This window comes from Erinaceus europaeus, chromosome 7, assembly GCF_950295315.1.
Source record: "Erinaceus europaeus chromosome 7, mEriEur2.1, whole genome shotgun sequence".
NCBI classification, from domain to species: domain Eukaryota; kingdom Metazoa; phylum Chordata; class Mammalia; order Eulipotyphla; family Erinaceidae; genus Erinaceus; species Erinaceus europaeus.
The window spans coordinates 26,063,895-26,083,753 of NC_080168.1; the positions used below are offsets into that span (position 1 = coordinate 26,063,895).

Consider the following 19,859-nt stretch of genomic DNA (forward strand, 5'->3'; position numbering starts at 1 on the left):
AAGGCACATGACGCAAAGCCCAAGGACCAGCATAAGGATCCTGGTTGAGTCCCCAGCTCCCCACCTGCAGGGGAGTCGCTTCACAAGCGGTGAAGCAGGTCTGCAGGTGTCTATCTTTCTCTCTTCTTCTGTCTCCCCTCCTCTCTCCATTTCTCTGTCCTATCCAACAACAATAATAATAGCTACAACAATAAAACAAGGACAACAAAAGGGAATAAATAAATATTTAAAAAATTAAAATTAAAAACCTATGGGATAACAGGGGTATAATTCCACACCTTTCCCACCACCTGGGCTGTGGGACTCTTCATGATCAGAAGAGCAGGTCTGCAGGTTGGAGGGGGCAGGTAGATTGCACAGTGGTTATGCAAAGAGACTGATGCCTGAGGCTACAAAGTTTTAGGTTCAATTTTCTGCAACCAGATAGCATTATGGTTGTGCAAAGAGACTACAAAGTCTCAGATTCATTCTCCTGCAAAAAAGTGAAGGCCAGAGCTGAGCTTCTTCTTCTAGCGTTTGCCCTTCTTCCGTAGCCAGTCAACAGCGTCAGGTTGAGCCTGATGTAAAGTTTCGAGACTTCCTTTGAATCTGGAGAGGTGGCAGTCGTTGACTATGTGGGTCATAGTCTGTCTGTAGCCGCAGGGGCAGTTCAGGTCGTCTCTGGCTCCCCAGCGATGGAACATAGCAGCACACCGGCCATGGCCTGTTCGATAGCGATTGAGGAGGGCCCAATCATAAGGTGCTAGGTCAAAGCCGGGTTGACGCTTGCAGGGGTCTGTGATGAGGTGTTTGTTCTTTACTTCAGCTGACTGCCAACTCTGTTTCCAAGAGTCTGGAACAGAGAAGTTCAGTGTAGGCGTAGGGGACCAGATTGGGTGATGAGATGTCAAGCGCTGGACAGGGTGGGCGAAGATATCCGCGTATATTGGCAGGTCCGGTCGAGCGTAGACGTGGGAAATGAACTTAGATGATGCCGCATAAAGAGAGAAGAGAAAATAAAGCCCCCTGAACATACTTGGTTCTGGAAGATCAAAACTACCAAGACCAAGTCTCTCATTTTTTAAATTTTTTTTTATTTATTTACTTATTTATTGGATAGGGACAGAGAGAAATTGAGAGAGGAGGGGGAGATAATGAGGGAGAGAGACAGAGAGACACCTGCAGCCCTGCTTCACCACTTGTGAAGCTTTCCCCTTGCAGGTGGGGATCAGGTGCTTGAACCTGTGTCCTTGCACAGTGCAGTGTGTGCACTTAACCAGGTGCGCCACTGCCTAGCCCCATGAAGTCTCTAATTTTTAAAAAATTTCTTTCCAGTATTATTTATTTCTTTATTGGTCTCCAGTGTTGTTGCCGGGGCTTGCTGCCTGCACTACAAACCCACTGCTCCTGAGGTTATTTTTTTCCTTTTGTTGCCCTTGTTGTCCATTATTGTTGTCACTGCTGTTGCTGTTGCTGGGTAGGACAGAGAGAAATAGAGGAGGGGAAGGCAGAGAAGGGGAGAGAAAGATAGATACCTGAAGACCTTCACCTCTTGTGAAGTGACCCCCCCTGCAGGTGGGGAGCTGGGGGCTCGAACTGGGATCTTTACACCCATCCGTACACTTTGCTCCATGTGTGCTTAACCCACTACACTACTGCCTGCCCCCCCCAAGTTTTCTTTTAATCTTTGTTCATTGCATAGAGACAGCCAGAAATCAAGAGGAAAGGGGGGATAGGGAGAGAGAGAGACAGAGACACTGCAGCACTGCTTCACCACTCACAAAGCTTTCTCCCTGCAGGTGGGGACTGGAGACTTGAACTTGGGTCCTTTCACACTGTAACGTGCACTCAACTAGGTGTGCTACCACCCGGCCCTGACAACAATTTATTTTTTAAAAATCAGGGGAAGGCAAAATTTCCCCAGTAAGTGAGTTGTCTAACTACGTAGTAGACAAAATATAAATCTCACCATACTATGTCTCCATGGAGTTGCCCATTGTGGAGTCTCCTGCTGCTGGAAGTACTAACACATCTCCCTGGGACTGACTGCTTTTCACTTAGCATAATCATTTTAGGGTTTGTCTTTGTTGGCCCATGGATGGTGTTCCATGCCTTCTTGTGAATGAATATTCAGTCACCTGTACGTTTCGCGCGCACGTTTCCAGTCGTGGTCATGCCGTGACTCTGCTTTTTGAGAGGTTTCCCTTGCTTTCCCCCAACACTACCCCACTTTACATGGTCACCTGCAGTATCTACATGAATCTCTATTTCTCCACATCCTCATCGACATTTATTTTTGTCTATTGATTTACCTCTTCTAGTGAGTGTGAAATGATGTTTCATTATGCGTTCAGCTTTCATGTTCCTAGTGGCTAGTGATATTTTTCTATGTGTGACTTTGAAGCTTGACAGCCAAGATGCAAACTGATGAATATCTGATGATCTCAAGATATTTAACATATATCAGCAAGTACCACCTCAGCATGCTTCACTTCAGACTGTGTCCAGAAACGTCAGGGGTGGAATGTCAACCCCTCAGCCTCATTACTCAGGTGAGACTTTTCCTTTCATGGTATTCTCTAATTCCATTCCAGGTGGTTCACTTCCTAACAAAGTCCCAAAACCTAGATATAGACCAGGTCCCATGAGATAGAGCATATGTTCACATGTATCCATAAATTAGGGCAAAATATATACCTGAAAGCAAAAGTACACAATAGTCTGCAGTGAGTCAGTATAAAGTTCATAATGAAATAGTGTCTATTTAGACTTAGATACCCTCCTCACCTACTTCATATCACACTTCCCTCACTCACTCCAAAGCTAACCTTAGCAAAGCAAGGACTGCAAAAGCTGAATAAGGGCAAGAGATTGGCATACTTTAGTGATGACTCTAGTCATTATCAGGCCACCCTATCAGTTGGGGCCATATTCGGGGAGTCCTGAGATTCCCAAACAGACATGATGGGCCTAGACCTCAAATAAATCCCACTCCCGAATATTACCAGTCATCTCTATCAGGAACGACACAATAGACCCCTTTGTGGGCCCCCATAGGACCTTGCCCTCAACTTGGATCTACAATGGCAGAAAATGTTCCATCCTCCAAAGGGAGGTTAGACAACATACTCTATATGCTTGGTATGTTCCTTCTCTTGACCACAGAATGTGAGCTCAGATCTACAGGGATGCAGAGGTCACATAGGCTTTTAAGCTGAATATGGGCCCCAGATCAGATCAAATTGATGGGGTTTACAGTCAACAATATTTATATACCTTTCCCATATTGGGAGCTACTCTCTTCCCTGATCCAGCTTTCTGGTCCTTCTTCCAGCCATGAAGTCACCTCCCCAGACAATAACTTGGATCCACCTGCATGTCAGATTTCAGGCTCAGGGAAAAAACAAAAAAACTAGTATAGTCACAGGCCCTTTAGAATAGAACTAAAATATGCCTACTAGCTACCTACAAAACGGAGGACCCCTGCAACTCTTCATCTGCACTATTCCAGGTTCATGATTAGTCAACAACTTGTTTGGCTTTATATGTTAACCCTCTTTTCAGCCACTAGGTTCCAGATGCTACCATCATGCCAATCAGACTTCCCTGGACAGACAACTCCACCAATGTGTCCTGGAGCTCCGATTCCCCATAGCCCTTCCCCACTAGGGAAAGAGAGAGACAGGCTGGGAGTATGGATCGACCTACTAATGCCCATGTTCAGTGAGGAAGCAATTACAGAAGCCAGACCTTCCACCTTCTATACCCCATAATGACCCTGGGTCCATACACCCAGAGGGATAAAGAATAGGAAAGCTATCAGGGGAGGGGATGGGATATGGAGTTCTGGTGGTGGGAATTGTGTGGAGTTGTACCCCTCTTATCCTATGGTTTTTGTCAGTGTTTCCTTTTTTAAATAAATTTTTTTAAAAAAAGAAGTGACAGGAAATACCATGTCATAGCAGTCACTTATTGCCAAGAATAAAACCAGCGACTGTCTCCTGCCAGCACTAACACTCCCTGTTTCTACATAGCTGCCTATCTATTCCTCACACCACTCTACCACCACAACCTTTGATCCATGGAAATTCTTTCCTTAGCCCATCTCCCTGTTTCTTTCATGCAGCCTCTGGCACCTCCACCTTCACCCCCTTTTCCTGTGTAGTCACTATCTCCCCTCATCTTCCCCACTCTTCTTCCCTCCTCTTTTTCCCCCCTCTTTATGCAAAGAGACTCTCATGCCTAAGGTTTCAAAGTCCCAGGTTCAATCCCCTGCAACACCATAACCAGAGCTGAGCAGTGCTCTGGTAAAAAAAGAAGAAGGAGGAGGAGGAGGAGGAGGAGGAGGAGAAGAAGAAGGGGAAGAAGAAGAAGAAGAAGAGGAAGAGGAAGAGGAAGAGGAAGAGGAAGAGGAAGAAGAAGGGAGTCGGACAGTAGTGCATCCAGTTAAGTGCAGGTGGTGCGAAGCTCAGGGGCCTGCTTAAGGATCCCGGTTCGAGCCCCTGGCTCCCCATCTGCAGGGGAGTCGTTTCACAAGGATTGAAGCAGGTCTGCATGTGTCTATCTTTCTCTTCTCCTTTCTGTCTTCCCCTCCTCTCTCCATTTCTCTCTGTCCTAACAACGATGACATCAACAATAACAACAACAACAACAATAAAAAACAAGGGCAACAAAGGGGAAAATAAATAAATAAATATAAAAAATTCAGAAGAAAAAAAAATAGAGAGAAGGGAGTGAGAGACAGATAGATAGGGTGGAGTCACACCACAGCACCACTCTTGCCATTCATGGAGCTTCCTGGATGCCTTCCACAGAGCTTCCAAGTGGTACCAAGACCTGAACAGAGGTCCACATACATGGTAAGACACATACTCTACTTTGCATGCGATTTTTCAGTCTTAAAACTGAGACCTTAAAATACATAACCGGAGGGGGTTGGGCGGTAGTGCAGAAGGTTAAGCACACATGGCGCAAAGCACAAGGACCAGTGTAAGAATCCCAGTTTGAGCCCCTGACTCCCCACCTGCAGGGGTGTCACTTCACAGGCTGTGAAGCAAGTCTGCAGGTGTCTTTCTCTCCCCCTCTCTGTCTTCCCCTCCTCTCTCCATTTCTCTCTGTCCTATCCAACAACAACGACAATAACAACAACAACAACAATAATGACTATAACAATGATAAAACAATTAAGGGCAATAAAAGGGAAAAAATGGCCTCCAGGAGCAGTGGATTTGTGCTGCAGGCACTGAGCCCCAGCAATAACCCTGGAGGCAAAAAAAAAAAAAAAAAAAAGACTGGACGTTCTTTGGTCTGGTCACTGACATAGTAGTCTCATGACTGCCACAGTTTCACCCATCCTATTTAGTATGAAAATGACCCAAGGAAAATAAGAGATCCATCACTCTCTTCTTCTTCCTCCTTCTACTCTTCCTCCTTCTCTTTTAGTGATTGAGCCAAGGTCAGAAATCACTACTCAGAATTTTATTTTTTACTATTTCTTTTATTTGATAGGACAGAGAGAAATTGGTATGGGAGGGTGAAATAGAGAGGGTGGAGGTAGATAGTATAATGGTTGTGCAAAGAGATTTGCAGGTCTGAGTCTCCAAAGTCCCAGGTTCAATCCCCTGCACCACCATAAACCCATAAACCAGAGCTGAACAGTGCTCTGGTGTTAAAAAAAAGAAAAGAAAAGTCGAAAGAGAGGAAGAACAAAAAAGGAACAGCTGCAGTACTGCTTCACTGATTCTGAAGCCCCTTCCCACCCCGCCTGCCACCTCCTTCCCCACAGATGGACACTGGCAGGCTTGAACCCAAGTCCTTGTGCACAATAATGTGTGAACTCAACCAGGTGCATTACCATCTGGATTCTTTTTTAATAAAGAAAACTTTTCCTCAAACTAAAAATTATAATGTAAAGTTACAGAGGCACCACCTAACTTCCCCTCAATGTTCTGCATGCCTTTGAGAAATGTGAAGGATAAGGACATCTAGATAATACCCCCCCCCCAGATATTCTTAATTAATTACTCCAGGGAATAAGCAAAGCTCCTTAGCTGATTTCAAAGTACATTTGATGTTGAAAACCACTGATGCAAATATACCACACAACCCCTCACTCACTAGACTTGTCCAGATATGTTCAGACATGTCTAAAGCCTCAGATCTGTCAGGTTGCTTCTCAGGGGAGAGAGAAGAGACCAGGAACTTGTGGTGGAGCAGGAATACAAATCTTTATTCACGTGGACGTCCAAGTGTTGGTATGCTTCTAAATCCTGCTTATAAGACCTTCTGTTTGATCATCACATTAGGTTCGCTTGTATTACTTACGATGTTTACATAGCCACTGTTGACTGAAAACCCCCCTGCCTCCGGACATTGGTTTAATCCTCACTGGTTTGAGCTTTTCCCTTCTCCCCACCCCCTATCCTACATACTTCCTTGTTCCTGATGCTTCCGCCTCAGGAGATGCAGGACAGAATTGTGTTGTGATTAGAAGAGATTAGATTGTTGAACCGCATCTCCGCTCGTCAATAAAGAGATACTGCTTCCTAGCTTAGCCATGAGTCCCTGGTCGTCTCTCTCTCCCGTCCGCAAGGCTATTCTGACACCCAAGAATTGGGTGTGAGCACAGCAGTTCAGGCCACGTGGATCTAGCAAAATGGCCGCTTCTCACTATGCCCACCAGCCCTTCTCTGGGTCAGGTTGCGGAAGAGAAAAGAGCAAAGAGAGCGAAAGCGGAAATAGGAGAGGCTTTTATGGGAGAATTCCGGAAGTGGCAAGTCAGGATGGGATTGGCTAGGAAAGAGGGTGGAGAGAGGCAAAAGGCATGTTGGGAAGGTGGAAGCATCCTGTTGCAATGGTTTTAACTGAATTAGCAATACCCTGAGGGGATAACGTGTTGGGGATCTGTAAATAATACTTGCATGGAAATATAGTGGTTTGTGCGCCCTGCCAATGTTTGACCACATCTGCACAATTTCCCAATACAGATCAACACAGGCATAGGCTTGTTTCCCTAGAACAGTGGGTTTCTTGTGCTCACAGAAATAAATGATCTAATCTAATCTTTTTTTTTTTTCATGTAGAAACACTATGCTCATATATGCTCTGTTTACCATATGTACTACATGTGCATGGATTTTTTTTTAAAAAAATAAAGGCATTTATTAATTTTTTTATTTATAAGGTAGAATGCCAAGAGCTAGCCCCAGAAGGTTATTAGTGTCCTCTGAAGGAAAGGAGAGAGGCATCTCTGTCCTCTGTCTGCAGAGGTTTATTATTTAAACACTTTTTACCTGGATACAGTTGACATCATGCAAGACTATTTTTATTAACATTAAAAATAACTCCAGGCATTATTATCTTTATAGGCATGTTCTCCTTGAAAGTTTCTTTGGTCTTGAAACAGCCTGCCCCTCCCCTAGGTTTTGATCATCTGTGTGGCCTTGGTGTCGCCAAATTAACTTTATACATTATTCCCTGTGTTTCTGCTGTCTGTGTTGGGTTAGCATATCTTTTATGAAGCTCAGTCTAATAGATTTTCTTCTTTTTTTAAATATTTATTTATTTATTCCCTTTTGTTGCCTTTGTTGTTGTATTGTTGTAGTTATTGTTGTTGTTATTGATGTTATCGTTGTTGGATAGGACAGAGAGAAATGGAGAGAGGAGGGGAAGACAGAGAAGGGGAGAGAAAGGTAGACACCTGCAGACCTACTTCACGGCCTGTGAAGCGATGCCCCACACGTGGGGAGTCGGGGGCTCGAACCCGGATCCTTACACCGTCCTTGTGCTTTGCGCCAGGTGTGCTTAATCCGCTGAGCTACTGCCTGACCCTCATAGTTTTTCTTCTTAACCCATTCTTGGATGGGTCTAAGTTACACTTTTCTAATATTTAAAAAAAATTATTATCTTTATTTGCTTATTGGATAGAGACAGCCAGAAATTGAGAGGACGGGGGAGATAGAGAGGTAGAGAGACAGAATGACACCTGCAGCACTGCTTCACCACTTGTGAAGCTTTCCCCATGCAGGTGGGGGCTGAGGGCTTGAACTCAGGTCCTTGTGCACTGTAACATGTACACTCAACCAGGGGTGCCACCACCCGGCCCCACACTTTTCTAATATTTAGCAAACTGTCTACTTAAAGAAATCTTCTATTGAAAAGTAAGCACATACCATGGGGGCTCTCTTCTGACTAACCTTAGCATATATGAGGGTTCACTACCTTTCACCTATATGAAAGTTTACTAACTTCTACCCATAAACCCTTACATCAGCTATTAACTACATATCCTCTCTATATATCATAGATGCCTACAAGTGAAGCAGGGGACTTGTGGGGAAGGGCAAGCAATAGAGCCTCTATATAACTAGGTGAAGACCACAGTCTGCCACTCATACTATAAGCCACCCATAATTCTGGCTTTTGGTCTGGGTCCAGCTAATTGAGAAGCTGTAGTGGTGACCAAGTAGCTCTTTTTCTGAAAGCCTTTCAATGAGTACAGCATCTTCTGCTCCTAGGCCATTTTTGGTCTTGTCACACTCACTGCCATAATTGTTGTCACTATATATTTCCCCTGGGGATCTCTTCTCCCAGGTAATATTTGTGTATATTCAATATAGCCAATAAGTCCTCAAATTATCAATATATGGATGAATAGCTTCAGTTTAGTCTTAGGACTTCCCACCTTGCAGTTAGTCCTAGCCTGCTGGGAACTGTGCCATACAGCAGATGTGACTTCACCTCTGCCATTGTCCTCAGGTAACATTTGTGTACTTTCAATATACCCCGTAAATTCTCAAATTATCAATGTGATTGGAAACAAGAGGATGAATAGCTTCAGTTTAGTCCAGGACTGTCTGTCTACTTTGCAGTCAGTCTTAGCCTGCTGGGGACTGTGCTATACAGCAGGCCTGACTGCCTCTGCCAGTAGGAGAGAGAAAGAACCAGACATCAGTCTGGTACATGTGCTGCTATGAATCAAACTTGCGTGGTCCGGGAGGTGGCGCAGTGGATAAAGCATTGGACTCTTCAAGCATGAGGTCCTGAGTTCAATCCCTGTCAGGACATGTACCAGGGTGATGCCTGGTTCTTTCTCTCTCTTCCTATGTTTCTCATTAATAAATAAATAGAATATTTTTTAAAAACATTAAAAAAACTGAGAATCAAATTTGGGACCTCATGCTTGAGAGTCTAGTGCTTTATCCACTGCATCAACTCTGGGACCACTGGATTTTTTATTTCTTTTTTAATTAATTAATTAATTGCCTCCAGGGTTATCACTTGGGGTTCAGTGACTGCACTATGAATCCACTGCTCCTGGAGATTATTTTTCCCATTTTGTTGCCCTTGTTATTGTTGTTGTTATTGTTACTGCTGTTGTTGTTGTTGGATAGAACAGAGAGAAATGGAGAGAGGAGGGGAAGATAGAGAGGGGGAGAGAAAGATAGACACCTGCAAACCTGCTTCACCACAGTGACTCTCCTGCAGGTGGGGAGCCAGAGACTTGAACCGGGATCCTTACGATGGTCCTTGCCCTTTGTGCCATGTGCACTTAATGCGCTGCACTACCGCCTGGCCCCTTGATTTTTTTTTTTTTTGACAATAAGTAGCCCCTGACAGACCAGTGAACATTCAGACCCCATCTTTGTCTCCAAGGACCAAAACTGCAGATAAGTACACTGGCTTTAACAGTAGTTGGCTGGGGCCAGGCAGTGGCACACCTGGTTGAGTGCACATGTTACAGTGCTAAAACACCTGCGTTGGAGACTTTGGTTCCCACCTGCAGGGGACGAGCTCTGTGAGTGATGAAGCAGGGCTGCAGGTGTCTCTCTGTCTCTCTCCCTCTCTATCTCCCCCTTCCTTCTCAATTTCTGGCTGTCTTTATCCAATAAATAAAAATAAATAAATAAACAGTACTTGGCTGAGTTAGATCAGTTACAGAAGCAACCATTATGCTATCTACCCCTGCCCCCTCTCTCTCTCCTCCTTTTTTAGAAAATTAATTAATTAATTTTTAGTTATTATTATTATTAATTTACCAAAGCACTGTTCAGCTCTGGCTTATGGTGGTGTGGGGGATTGAACCTAGGATTTTGGAGGCTCTGGCATGACAGTCTCTTCGCATAACCATTATGCTATCTACCCTCCGCCCAGATAGTAGAAATTGAGAGGGTAGGGGGCTGGACAGTAGGGCAGCTGCCTAAGTACACATGGCACTAAGCTCAAGGACCGGTTTAGGGATTCCGGCTCCCTTCCTGCAGGGGGATGCTTCATGAGCTAGCTGTGAGGCAGGTCTGCAGGTGTGTCTATCTGTCTTCCCCTCCTCACTCAATCCTATCCAACAACAGTGACAGCAATAACAACAACAATAATAATAACAACAGTGAACAACAAGGGCAACAAAAGGGTAAAAAAAAATAACCTTCAGGGAAAAAAAAGTTGAGAAGGGAGGGGAAATAGGGAGAGAGATTTATTTATTTATTTATTTTCCCTTTTGTTGTCCTTGCTTTTTTTATTGTTGTAGTTATTATTGTTGTTGTTATTGATATCATTGTTGTTAGATAGGACAGAGAGAAATGGAGAGAGGAGGGGAAGACAGAGAGGGAGAGAGAAAGATAGACACCTGCAGACCTGCTTCACCACCTGTGAAGTGACTACTCTGCAGGTGGGGAGCTGGGCCCTCGAACCGGGGTCCTTAGGCTGGCCCTTGCACTTTGCACCACCTGCACTTAACTTGCTGTACTACCACTGGACTCCCAGAGATTTCTACAAACCTGTTTCACCATCTGTAAAGCATTCTGCAGGTTGGGGCAGGGGCTCGAACTCATGGTGCTCTTGCTTTGTAATGTGTACACTTAGCTGGGAGAACCACTGCCTGATCCCCCAATAAAACAGCTCCCTCCTGGTTTTTTGGTTTTTTTTTTTTTTTTTTTTTACCAGAGCACTGCTCAGCTCTGGCTTATGGTGGTGCAGGGAATTGAACCTGAAACTTTGGAGCCTCAGGCATGAGAGTCTGTTTGCATAAACATTATGCTATCTACCCCTGCCCAAATTTAGGGTATGTTAGTCAGCATTCTGAGAAAATATTAGTGCCTTTTTCTGTATTTTTAAATTTTCTTTTGAAAAAAAATCTTTATTTATTATTGGATAGAGACAGAGAAGAATCGAGGGGGGAGGATATAGAGAGGGAAAAAGACAGAGACACTTGCAGCCTTGCTTCACCAGTCATGAAGCTTTTCTTCTTTGGGTGGGAACCAGGGGCTTGAACCCAGGTCCTTGTGCCCTGTAATGAGAACGCTTAGCAACACATAGTACGAAGCGCAAGGACCTGCACAAGGATCCTGGTTCCACACAAGGATCATGGTTCGAGCCTCCAGATGCCCACCTATAGTGGGGTTGCTTCACAAGCGGGTGAAGCAGGTCTGCAGCAGATGTCTTTCCTACTCTCTGTCTACCCCTCCTCTCTCGATTTCCCTCTGTCCTATCCAGCAACAACAATGGAAAAAATGGCCTCCAGGAGGAGATTATCAGTTCAGGCACCAAGCTTTCATAAACCTGGAGGCAAAAAGCAAAAACAAACAAAAAAAAACTAATCTGTGAAAGTTAATGGGCCTAACACAATTTTGTATTCAAAAAGAAATTCTTCCTTTCTTCCCTTCCTTCCTTCCTTCCTTCCTTTCTTTCTTTCTCTTTCTTTCTTTCTTTCTTTGTTATCAGAGTGCTTCTAACTGGTTTATGGTGGTGTTTGGAGCTTCAGGCATAAGAGCTGTTTGCATAATCATTATATAATTTTTGTAGCCCTTACATTTACTGGACATGGGAACAACCTGTCCTCTTCCCCTTTGGTGAGAGGGAATTGGCTCACAATCTAACCACATTCAGGAAAAGGGGATGGAAGCGGATATTAAGAGGAAGCCAGGAGTCTACTATAATGGGAGAGGAAATGTGAGGAAGGGGATTTTGGCCGGGACAATATGGCTGTAATGGGAAAGGAGGAGTGAGGAGGGGGCAGGGAAGTCTAAGCTAATTTTGAAGAAAAACCAGGCATGGTTGTACTCATGTTGACATGTAAAAGTCAGGGGTCTGTAGTCAGACTGGATTGATAGACATCAATGAAAAGGCTACTACCAACCGGGCCATTTCTTATAATACTGTCTCCAAATTGTATAAACTCAGGGCTTACTGAATATAGACTCTACTAGGTAGGCATAGTGTAAATTCAATGTAAAGTGAACTAGTCTATACAAATCCAAAGTCTACAGTTTCTGCTGTCACTCAGAGAACACTTGAGATATCAGGTACTCAAGAGACTTGGTTGGTGTGATGAAGAGTGAAAATGAGACTCAGTGATACGGATACCGGTTACCCAGGCCTAGACTGGTAACAAACAACCTCTGTCCAGGAGTATGAAAAAGACCCACTCACAGACATAAGTTAGGAGTCTAGGCTCTATTGAAGGAACAACAGGAAACCATCAGTGAACTGTAAGCAAGGGAGAAAGCGTTTGAAATAAGCGAGCAAGTGTGTGAGTTAGGAGAGCACTCAGCAGGAGAGAGGTGGGGAAGCTTTGCACCAACCAGGGTGATCGTTCTCCAGGATTTCCATGGCTCTGAGACTGTCACCAAGCAGAATCATGCTCACTCATTTGGGACAGCCCACATGTGTGGGAAGCCAATGTTCACTGGCTTCCCCAGAAATCCTGGCTGACTCCCAGGTCAGCAGTCAAGTTCTATACAACCCCCTTGGGGAGGTGGACTTCTTCATCCTCTCGGCTTTTCCATTAATTATTTAGACCGGAAACTGGAGCCTACTCAGGTAAAAAGATATGTGAACTCCGGGTCAGGACCACAATCCTGATCCAAATATATGACTTTGTGTTTTCCCTTTCATGGTGAATGGGGGTGTTTAAAACCCACTGTTTCCTAGCAACCAAAGAGGGAGAGAAAAAAAAGCATGTTTTCCCAATGTCAGTGATGCTCAAGCTCGCCTCCGGAAGTAGGAAGAGAAGGAAAGCACTGGAATCTGGTTCCTGTTGGTGAGGGATCCTGACAGGCTATTATTATTATTATTATTATTATTATTATTATTATTATTATTATGGCACCTGGTAGAGCTCAGTCTGAGAGAGCTGTGTCACAGATGTACAGATGTAGGAGTTCCAGAGGGCAGAGGGTCCCCAGAGTCTGGGCATATTCTGCAGAATGTTCCTATGATGACAGGGCTGTGACTACTGGGGGCTTGTTTCTCTGAAAGAACTAAAGCTAGAGATATCTCATGACATCCTTTTTTTAAAAATATTTTATTTATTTTCCCTTTTGTTGCCCTTTTTATTCTTATTGATGTCGTCATTGTCAGATAGGACAGAGAGAAATGGAGAGAAGAGGGGAAGACAGAGAGGGGGAGAGAAAGATACACACCTGCAGACATGCCTGTGAAGCGACTCCCCTGCAGGTGGGGAGCTGGGGGCTCGAACTGGGATCCTTATGCCGGTCCTTGCACTTTGTGCCAGGTGCACTTAACCCACTGCACTACCGCCCGACTGCCAACATCTGGTGACATTTCATTAGTACTTCTGAGGATATTTTCAACAAGTCTTGTTTTCCTGGAAGCTCTATAGACAGAAAAGAAGGGTGACTGCTTGAATTCAAATCTAACCAGAGCAGAGTTTATGCAAACAGCTCTCTTTCAACCAGCCATAGCTATTCAGTGCATGTGAGTCACCAAAGTCTTCAATTTGAAGGCGTCACTACAAACCTGCTGTACTGACCCACTGCTCCAGACAGAACCCCACATTTGTTTTACTGTGCAGGAAACAGAAATGCATGTTCACCTGTCCAGGGTAATGTAGTTGGCAATGTTTTCAGACCTCCGGTTTAGTGGTTTGGTGGTGAGAAATGCCCCCATTTTTCAAGGTCTAGACTTTTGCATAGTATTTCATCTTGAATAGTCATAGGGAAGAGAAATAGTAGGGTCTGACAGGATGCTGTCACAACCGAGAGATGGCAAATTTCATAATTTGCAAGTCTGAAATTCAAAGAAATAATTCTGAATTGTAAAACAACAGACAAATGCTAGGCTTTTTGCTTTTTAAAATATTGTCTAAACTAACACAATCTATCCCCTAGCCAAGGAGTGGTGACAGTACACTTTTTTTTTTACATTTTTATTTATTTATTTGGGTAGAGATAGAGAGAAATCAAAAGGAGAGTGGAGAGATAGAGAGAGACAGAGACACCTGCAGCCCTGCTTCACCACTTATGAAGCTTTCCCCCTGCAGGTGGGGGTCAGGGGCTTGAACACGGGTCCCTATGATGGTAACATGTGTTACCAGGTGCACCATCACCTAGTCCTAGACACTTTTTTTTTTAAATCAACAAATTATTTTCCAAAGCACTAACCTAGGAATGATAATAAGCATAAAGCCTGCATGCCAGCCTGTATGGAGTTGTCAAATATTTAAAAAAAAAAGGGGGGGGGAAGGGTCAGGTGGTAGCTCAGCGGGTTAAGCGCATGTGGCACAAAGCACAAGGACCCGAGTAAGAATCCCTGTTGGAGCTCCCAGCTTCCCACGTGCAGGGGGATGGCTTCACAAGCAATGAAGCAGGTCTGCAGGTGTCTCTCTTTCTCTCCTCCTCTCTCCATTTCTCTCTGTCTTATCCCACAACAACATCAATGGCAACAATAACAATAAGGACAACAACAAGGGCAACAAAATGGGAAAAAAATAATGGCCTCCAGGAGCAGTGGATTCTTAGCGCAGATACCAAGCCCCAGCAATAACCCTGGAGGCAAAAAAAAAAAAAAAAACCTGCTCATTTTTAGGCAATACTAGAGTCTGGGCTGCAGACACAAGAGAAATACTCACTGTTTCACTGCTGAGGGGGGTAAAGCAGCAACCACAGCCTCTGCATCCAGAGTCTGACGTTCCTCTGGGTCAGGAGGCCATTTTCTCTTCTCTGGATAACACCATTGTGGGGTAGGGGAGTAGATAGCATAATGGTAATGCAAAGAGACTCTCATGTCTGAGGCTCCGAAGTCCCAGATTCAATCCCCTGCACCACCATAAGCCAGAATGAACAGTGCTCTGGTTAAAAAAAAAAAAAAAATAGAGTGGTCTGGGAGGTGGCGCAGTGGTAAATAAAGCTTTGGACTCTCAAGCATAAGGTCCTGAGTTCAATCCCCAGCAACACATGTGCCAGAGTGATGTCTGGTTCTTTCTCTCTCCTCCTATATTTCTCATAAATAAATAAAATCTTTAAAAAATAAATTAATTAATTAATTTAATTAAATTTAAAAAGAAAATAGTACAGAAAAGAGAGAGAGAGGGAGAGAACACACGCTTGAGAGTCCAACGCTTTGTCCACTGTGCCACCTCCCCGGATCACTCCAAATCTTTTTTTTTTTTTTTTTTTTGACAGAGAGAAATCGAGAGAAGAATGGAAAACAAAGAGGGAGAGAGGGGGAGAGAAAGACAGACACCTGCAGACCTGCTTCACCACTTGTGAAGCCACCCCCCTGCAGGTAGAGAGCCGGGGGCTCCAACCGGGATCCTTGAGACGGTCCTTGAGCTTCACGCCATGTGTGCTTAACCTGCTAAGCTACCACTGGACACCCCCCAAATCTTTTTTTTAAATACCAGAGTACTAATCAGCACTGATTTATGGTGGTGTGAGGGATTGAACCTGAGACTTCAGAGCCTCAGGCATGAGAGTTTCTTTGTATAACCATTATGCTATCTACCCCTGCCCATTTGACAAGTTCAGTGTCTACAGAAGTTGTCCTGCAGACTGGAGGTTCAGGCAAGAGTTGCAGTTTGAATTCAGAAGAAGTCTCCCAGCAGAATTCCTTCTTGTTTAGAGAAGTCAGTCTTTGTTCTACAAAGGTCTTCAACTGATTGAATGAGACCTATCCATGGAATTGAGGGTTCACTGACACAAGTGTTTATTTCACTTCAAAGTCCCTTTTATAGATATATTCAGAATACTGTTTAATCAGATATCTATCTGGACACAATGACCCAGTCAAGCTGACATAAAACTAACCATTAAATTTTTCTTTACATCCTTTTTAAAGAAATAAAATATTGCAGATGTAATTTATGTTCCTTTCATACTTCTCCCTGGAGACTCTGATTCAATAATATGTGTGTGTGTGTGTGTTTGTGTGTGTGTGTGTGTGTGTGTGTACAAACCTTTGTTGTGACATCTAGCTCCTTATGGCCTCATCATCTGAACTTCAATTTCTAGTTTAGGTATGAAAATTGAAGACATGCTTTTATACATGCATGCTCCTGTTTTGTTTTGTACCAGAGCACCATTTAGCTTAAAGTGGTGGTGCTGGGGATTGAACCTGAGACTTTGGAGCCTCAGACATGAAAGTTTTTTTTTTTAATCTTTATTTATTGATTGGATAGAGACAGTCAGAAATCGAGAAGGAAGGGAGAGATAGAGAGGGAGAGAGACAGAGAGACACCTGCAGCCCTGCTTCACCACTTGTGAAGCTTTCCCCCTGCAGGTGGGGACTGGGGGCTCGAACCCAGGTCCTTGCACATTGTAACATGTGCGCTCAACCAAATGTGCCACACCCGGCCCCAACATGAAAGTTTTTTGTTATCTCTGCCATCCAGCTTTTTTTTTTTTTCCAAAGACCTCGTCTATAGGCAATTGTAGATGGGTCCTACAAAAACCAATTATGGGGAGTCGGGCGGTGGTGCAGTGGGTTAAGCGCACGTGGCGCAAAGCGCAGGGACCGGCTTAAGGATCCCGGTTCAAGCCCCCGGCTCCCCACCTGCAGGGGAGTCGCTTCACAGGCGGTGAAGCAGGTCTGCAGGTGTCTATCTTTCTCTCCCCTCTCTCTCTGTCTTCCCCTCCTCTCTCCATTTCTCTCTGTCCTATCCAACAACAAAGCAACATCAACAATGGCAATAATAACCGCAACGAGGCTGCAACAACTAGGGCAACAAAAAGGGGGAAAAATGGCCTCCAGGAGCGGTGGATTCATGGTGCAGGCACCAAGCCCAGCAATAACCCTGGAGGAAAAAAAAAAAAAAGAAAAAAGAAAAAAAAACCAATTATGAGTGGTCATGCCTTCCCCTGTGAATGCGAGTGAAGGTAGCCAGCATCATACATATTCAGGTGGCAAATCCTACCTGTTTGGTCCTGCCCAAGCAGCCTCACTCAGTAGTATGTGACTCATGTCTGTTTTTCTCACTAGTGAATAGCAAGGGCAATTTAATGATGAATGTTGGAAGGAATAGGAAGAGCCAGTTGGTAGGTACTGGCCTCCCACGCTTTTCTGCCCTGAACCTGCTGCTACATGAGAGGCCTGAGCATTGCACATCCTCGGATCCCTTCCAGAGCCCATAACTCCATGACAGGTATTTGGAATGATAGCATTCCTAACTCAAATTCTCTCTGATTTGCTGTTGTAGCTTGTAGGCTCAGATAGGCTGGATCTTCTGCCCAAAGGCTATCAGGTGCTGTGGAAGCTGCAGATACCTGCTCCGTAGCATCAGCCTCTGATCATGGAGAGAAGGCTCCTGAAGAAGGAAATGAAAAAGCTTCTGTGAGTATGACTGAGGGTAACTTTCCTTCATTACGCCCAGTCCAGTATTTGGTGGGGGTTACAAACCTAAGAATCGATGCCTAGACTATAGTCGAAAGCCAGCTGGTGCGGCCACTGTCTCCTGCTGCAGAACCTCTTGGGAGGAGAATTCTGCCAACACAGTGCACATCCATTCCAGAGCTTAAAAAGGATGAGCCCTAAACCCAGCCAGCCTGTGCTGGGCAAGGTTGTCTTTGAAAGACACCTGCTCTCATACCATAAAGATGGGGTGGGGGTGGGGGCTCCAAAATGACTGGTGTTTAAATTGCAGTCTCTGCTTTTTTAAAAAAAATTTATTATTGTCTGTTTTATCAACTAATTAATCATCTTTTTCTTGCCAACTGAAATTTTTCTTAACAAACAAAATGTTTTCCTCTGTGATAGCTTTTCTGTGACTTGGTACCTTTTTTTTAAAAAAAAATTAAATATTTATTTATTCCCTTTTCTTGCCCTTGGTGTTTTATTGTTGTAGTATTATTGTTGTTGTTATTGATGTCGTTGTTGAATAGGACAGAGAGAAATGGAGAGGGGAGGGGAAGACAGAGAAGGGTAGAGAAAGACACCTGCAGACCTGCTTTACCGCTTGTGAAGGGACTCCCCTGCAAGTGAGGAGCCAGGGGCTCAAACCGGGATCCTTAAGCCGGTCCTTGCACCTTGTGCCACGTGCGCTTAATCCAGTGTGCTACCGCCCGACTCCCAACTTGGTGCATTTTTAAAAGGCTGATGTAATCAACAGAAAGTATAAAAGAAGGGAAAAGATGTTCTAGTTCATGTGCGACACAGGATTTTTTTTTTTTTTTAATGGAGAAAGATAGGAGGGGAGAGAGAAAAAAAACAGATATCACTCTGGTACATGTGCTGCCAGTGACTGAACTCATGGCTGAGAATCCAATGCTTTATCCATTGTGCCACTTCCCAGACCACAGGATTTTTTTGTTTTTTTCTACCAGAACACTACTCAGGTCCGGTTTATGGTGGTGCAGTGGATTGAACCTGAGACTTCAGAGCCTCAGGCATGAGAGTTTCTTTGCATAACCATATGCTATCTAACCTTGCTTGTAAAAACTTTTTCATCAGAGATTTTAGCACAGTCTCCATCAAAGGCCCTTTTGCTACTTACTAAGACCATTATCTCTTAACAACCCCCTTAAGAAACTCTGGTGGGATCAGGAGGTAATTCACTAGATAGAATTCACACTTTACTCCGCCTGAAGACTTGAGTTTGAGCCCCTGGCACCACATGGGAGTGCCATGCAAAAGGGAAGCTTCACAAGCAGTGATAAGTAGCACTGTGTTGTCTCTCCTACTCTCTGTCTCTTATCCTCTACCTGGAAAAAAAAAAAGGAACAGACTGGAAGTGGTGGAATCATGCAGGGATAAAGGTCCTACAAAGTCCTGACAGCTAAAGAAAAAAAAAATGTTGGAATGAACTACATATAATTCACATAATTTTGCTAGTATGTGTAGGGAGGTCAAAGTAAAAAAAAATAAGCTATAACCAGGAACAGCAGCTCATAAATTCACTGATGGCAGAATCATTATATCAAGGTTGTTAAAAAAAAAAATACATCATTTGTGGGAAACAGTGCAAAAACACACTCTGTCTATGCCTTAAAACAAGGACTGAAACACCAAGAGTCATAAGCAAGGCAAAAGTTTTACATATATATGGGTGCAAGGGTGTAAGCCAGCAAGCTCGCCAAGGGTAATCTTCAGGGCCTTTTTATACATTACTAGGACAATGGGAACAACCTGTCCTTTTCCCATTTGTCTAAAGGGAATTGGCTCACAGTCTAACCGTGTTTGGGGGTGGGGGGAGGAAGGGAATGGGAATGGATACAAGGAGGAGGCCGGGGATGCCAGGGAGGCTGGGGAGGCCAGGGAGTTTAAGATTACAATGTGACTAGGATGGGAAAGGAAGAGTGAGGAGGGGGTCGGGAAGTTTAAGATAACTTTAAAGAAAAACAAAGCATAGTTGTAGTCACATAGACGTGTAAGGGTCAGGGGTCTGTAGTCAGACTGGATCGATAAACATCAGTGAAAAGGCTACAACCAACTGGGCTGTTTCTCACATCACTGGTGTCAAAAATACAATGTTAAACCTTCCATAGAACTGGAATCTTAAAACAGATAGAAGTATACTTTTAGACCCACAGAATACAGTTAGACTATAGGAAATAAAGTATTTTGGACTCACAAAGCAAAAATTAAGAGAGTTTTGCTATTAATCTAGAGAGATTTAGTGACCTAAATGCCAGAAACAAGCTTACTCTCCACAG

At 44.0% G+C, this 19,859-nt stretch overlaps 1 protein-coding gene across 5 annotated transcripts in view; it reads left to right on the forward strand.

The window, feature by feature from the left end:
* The first annotated feature begins 17,196 nt into the window (after positions 1-17,196).
* C7H2orf80 (chromosome 7 C2orf80 homolog) overlaps positions 17,197-19,859 on the forward strand; it is a 35,072-nt gene continuing 32,409 nt past the window's right edge. For 2 of the 5 annotated variants that reach the window (XR_009550649.1, XM_060194025.1), the window contains exon 1: positions 17,380-17,541. Coding sequence is in view for 3 of the 5 variants with exons in the window: in XM_060194025.1 (XP_060050008.1) it covers positions 17,501-17,541 (41 nt within the window). In the remaining 2 variants the exon portion in view is untranslated. Of the gene's footprint in view, positions 17,354-17,379; positions 17,542-19,859 lie in introns of those variants that run through there. The other 3 variants (XR_009550650.1, XM_060194026.1, XM_016186883.2) reach the window with 3 other exon arrangements.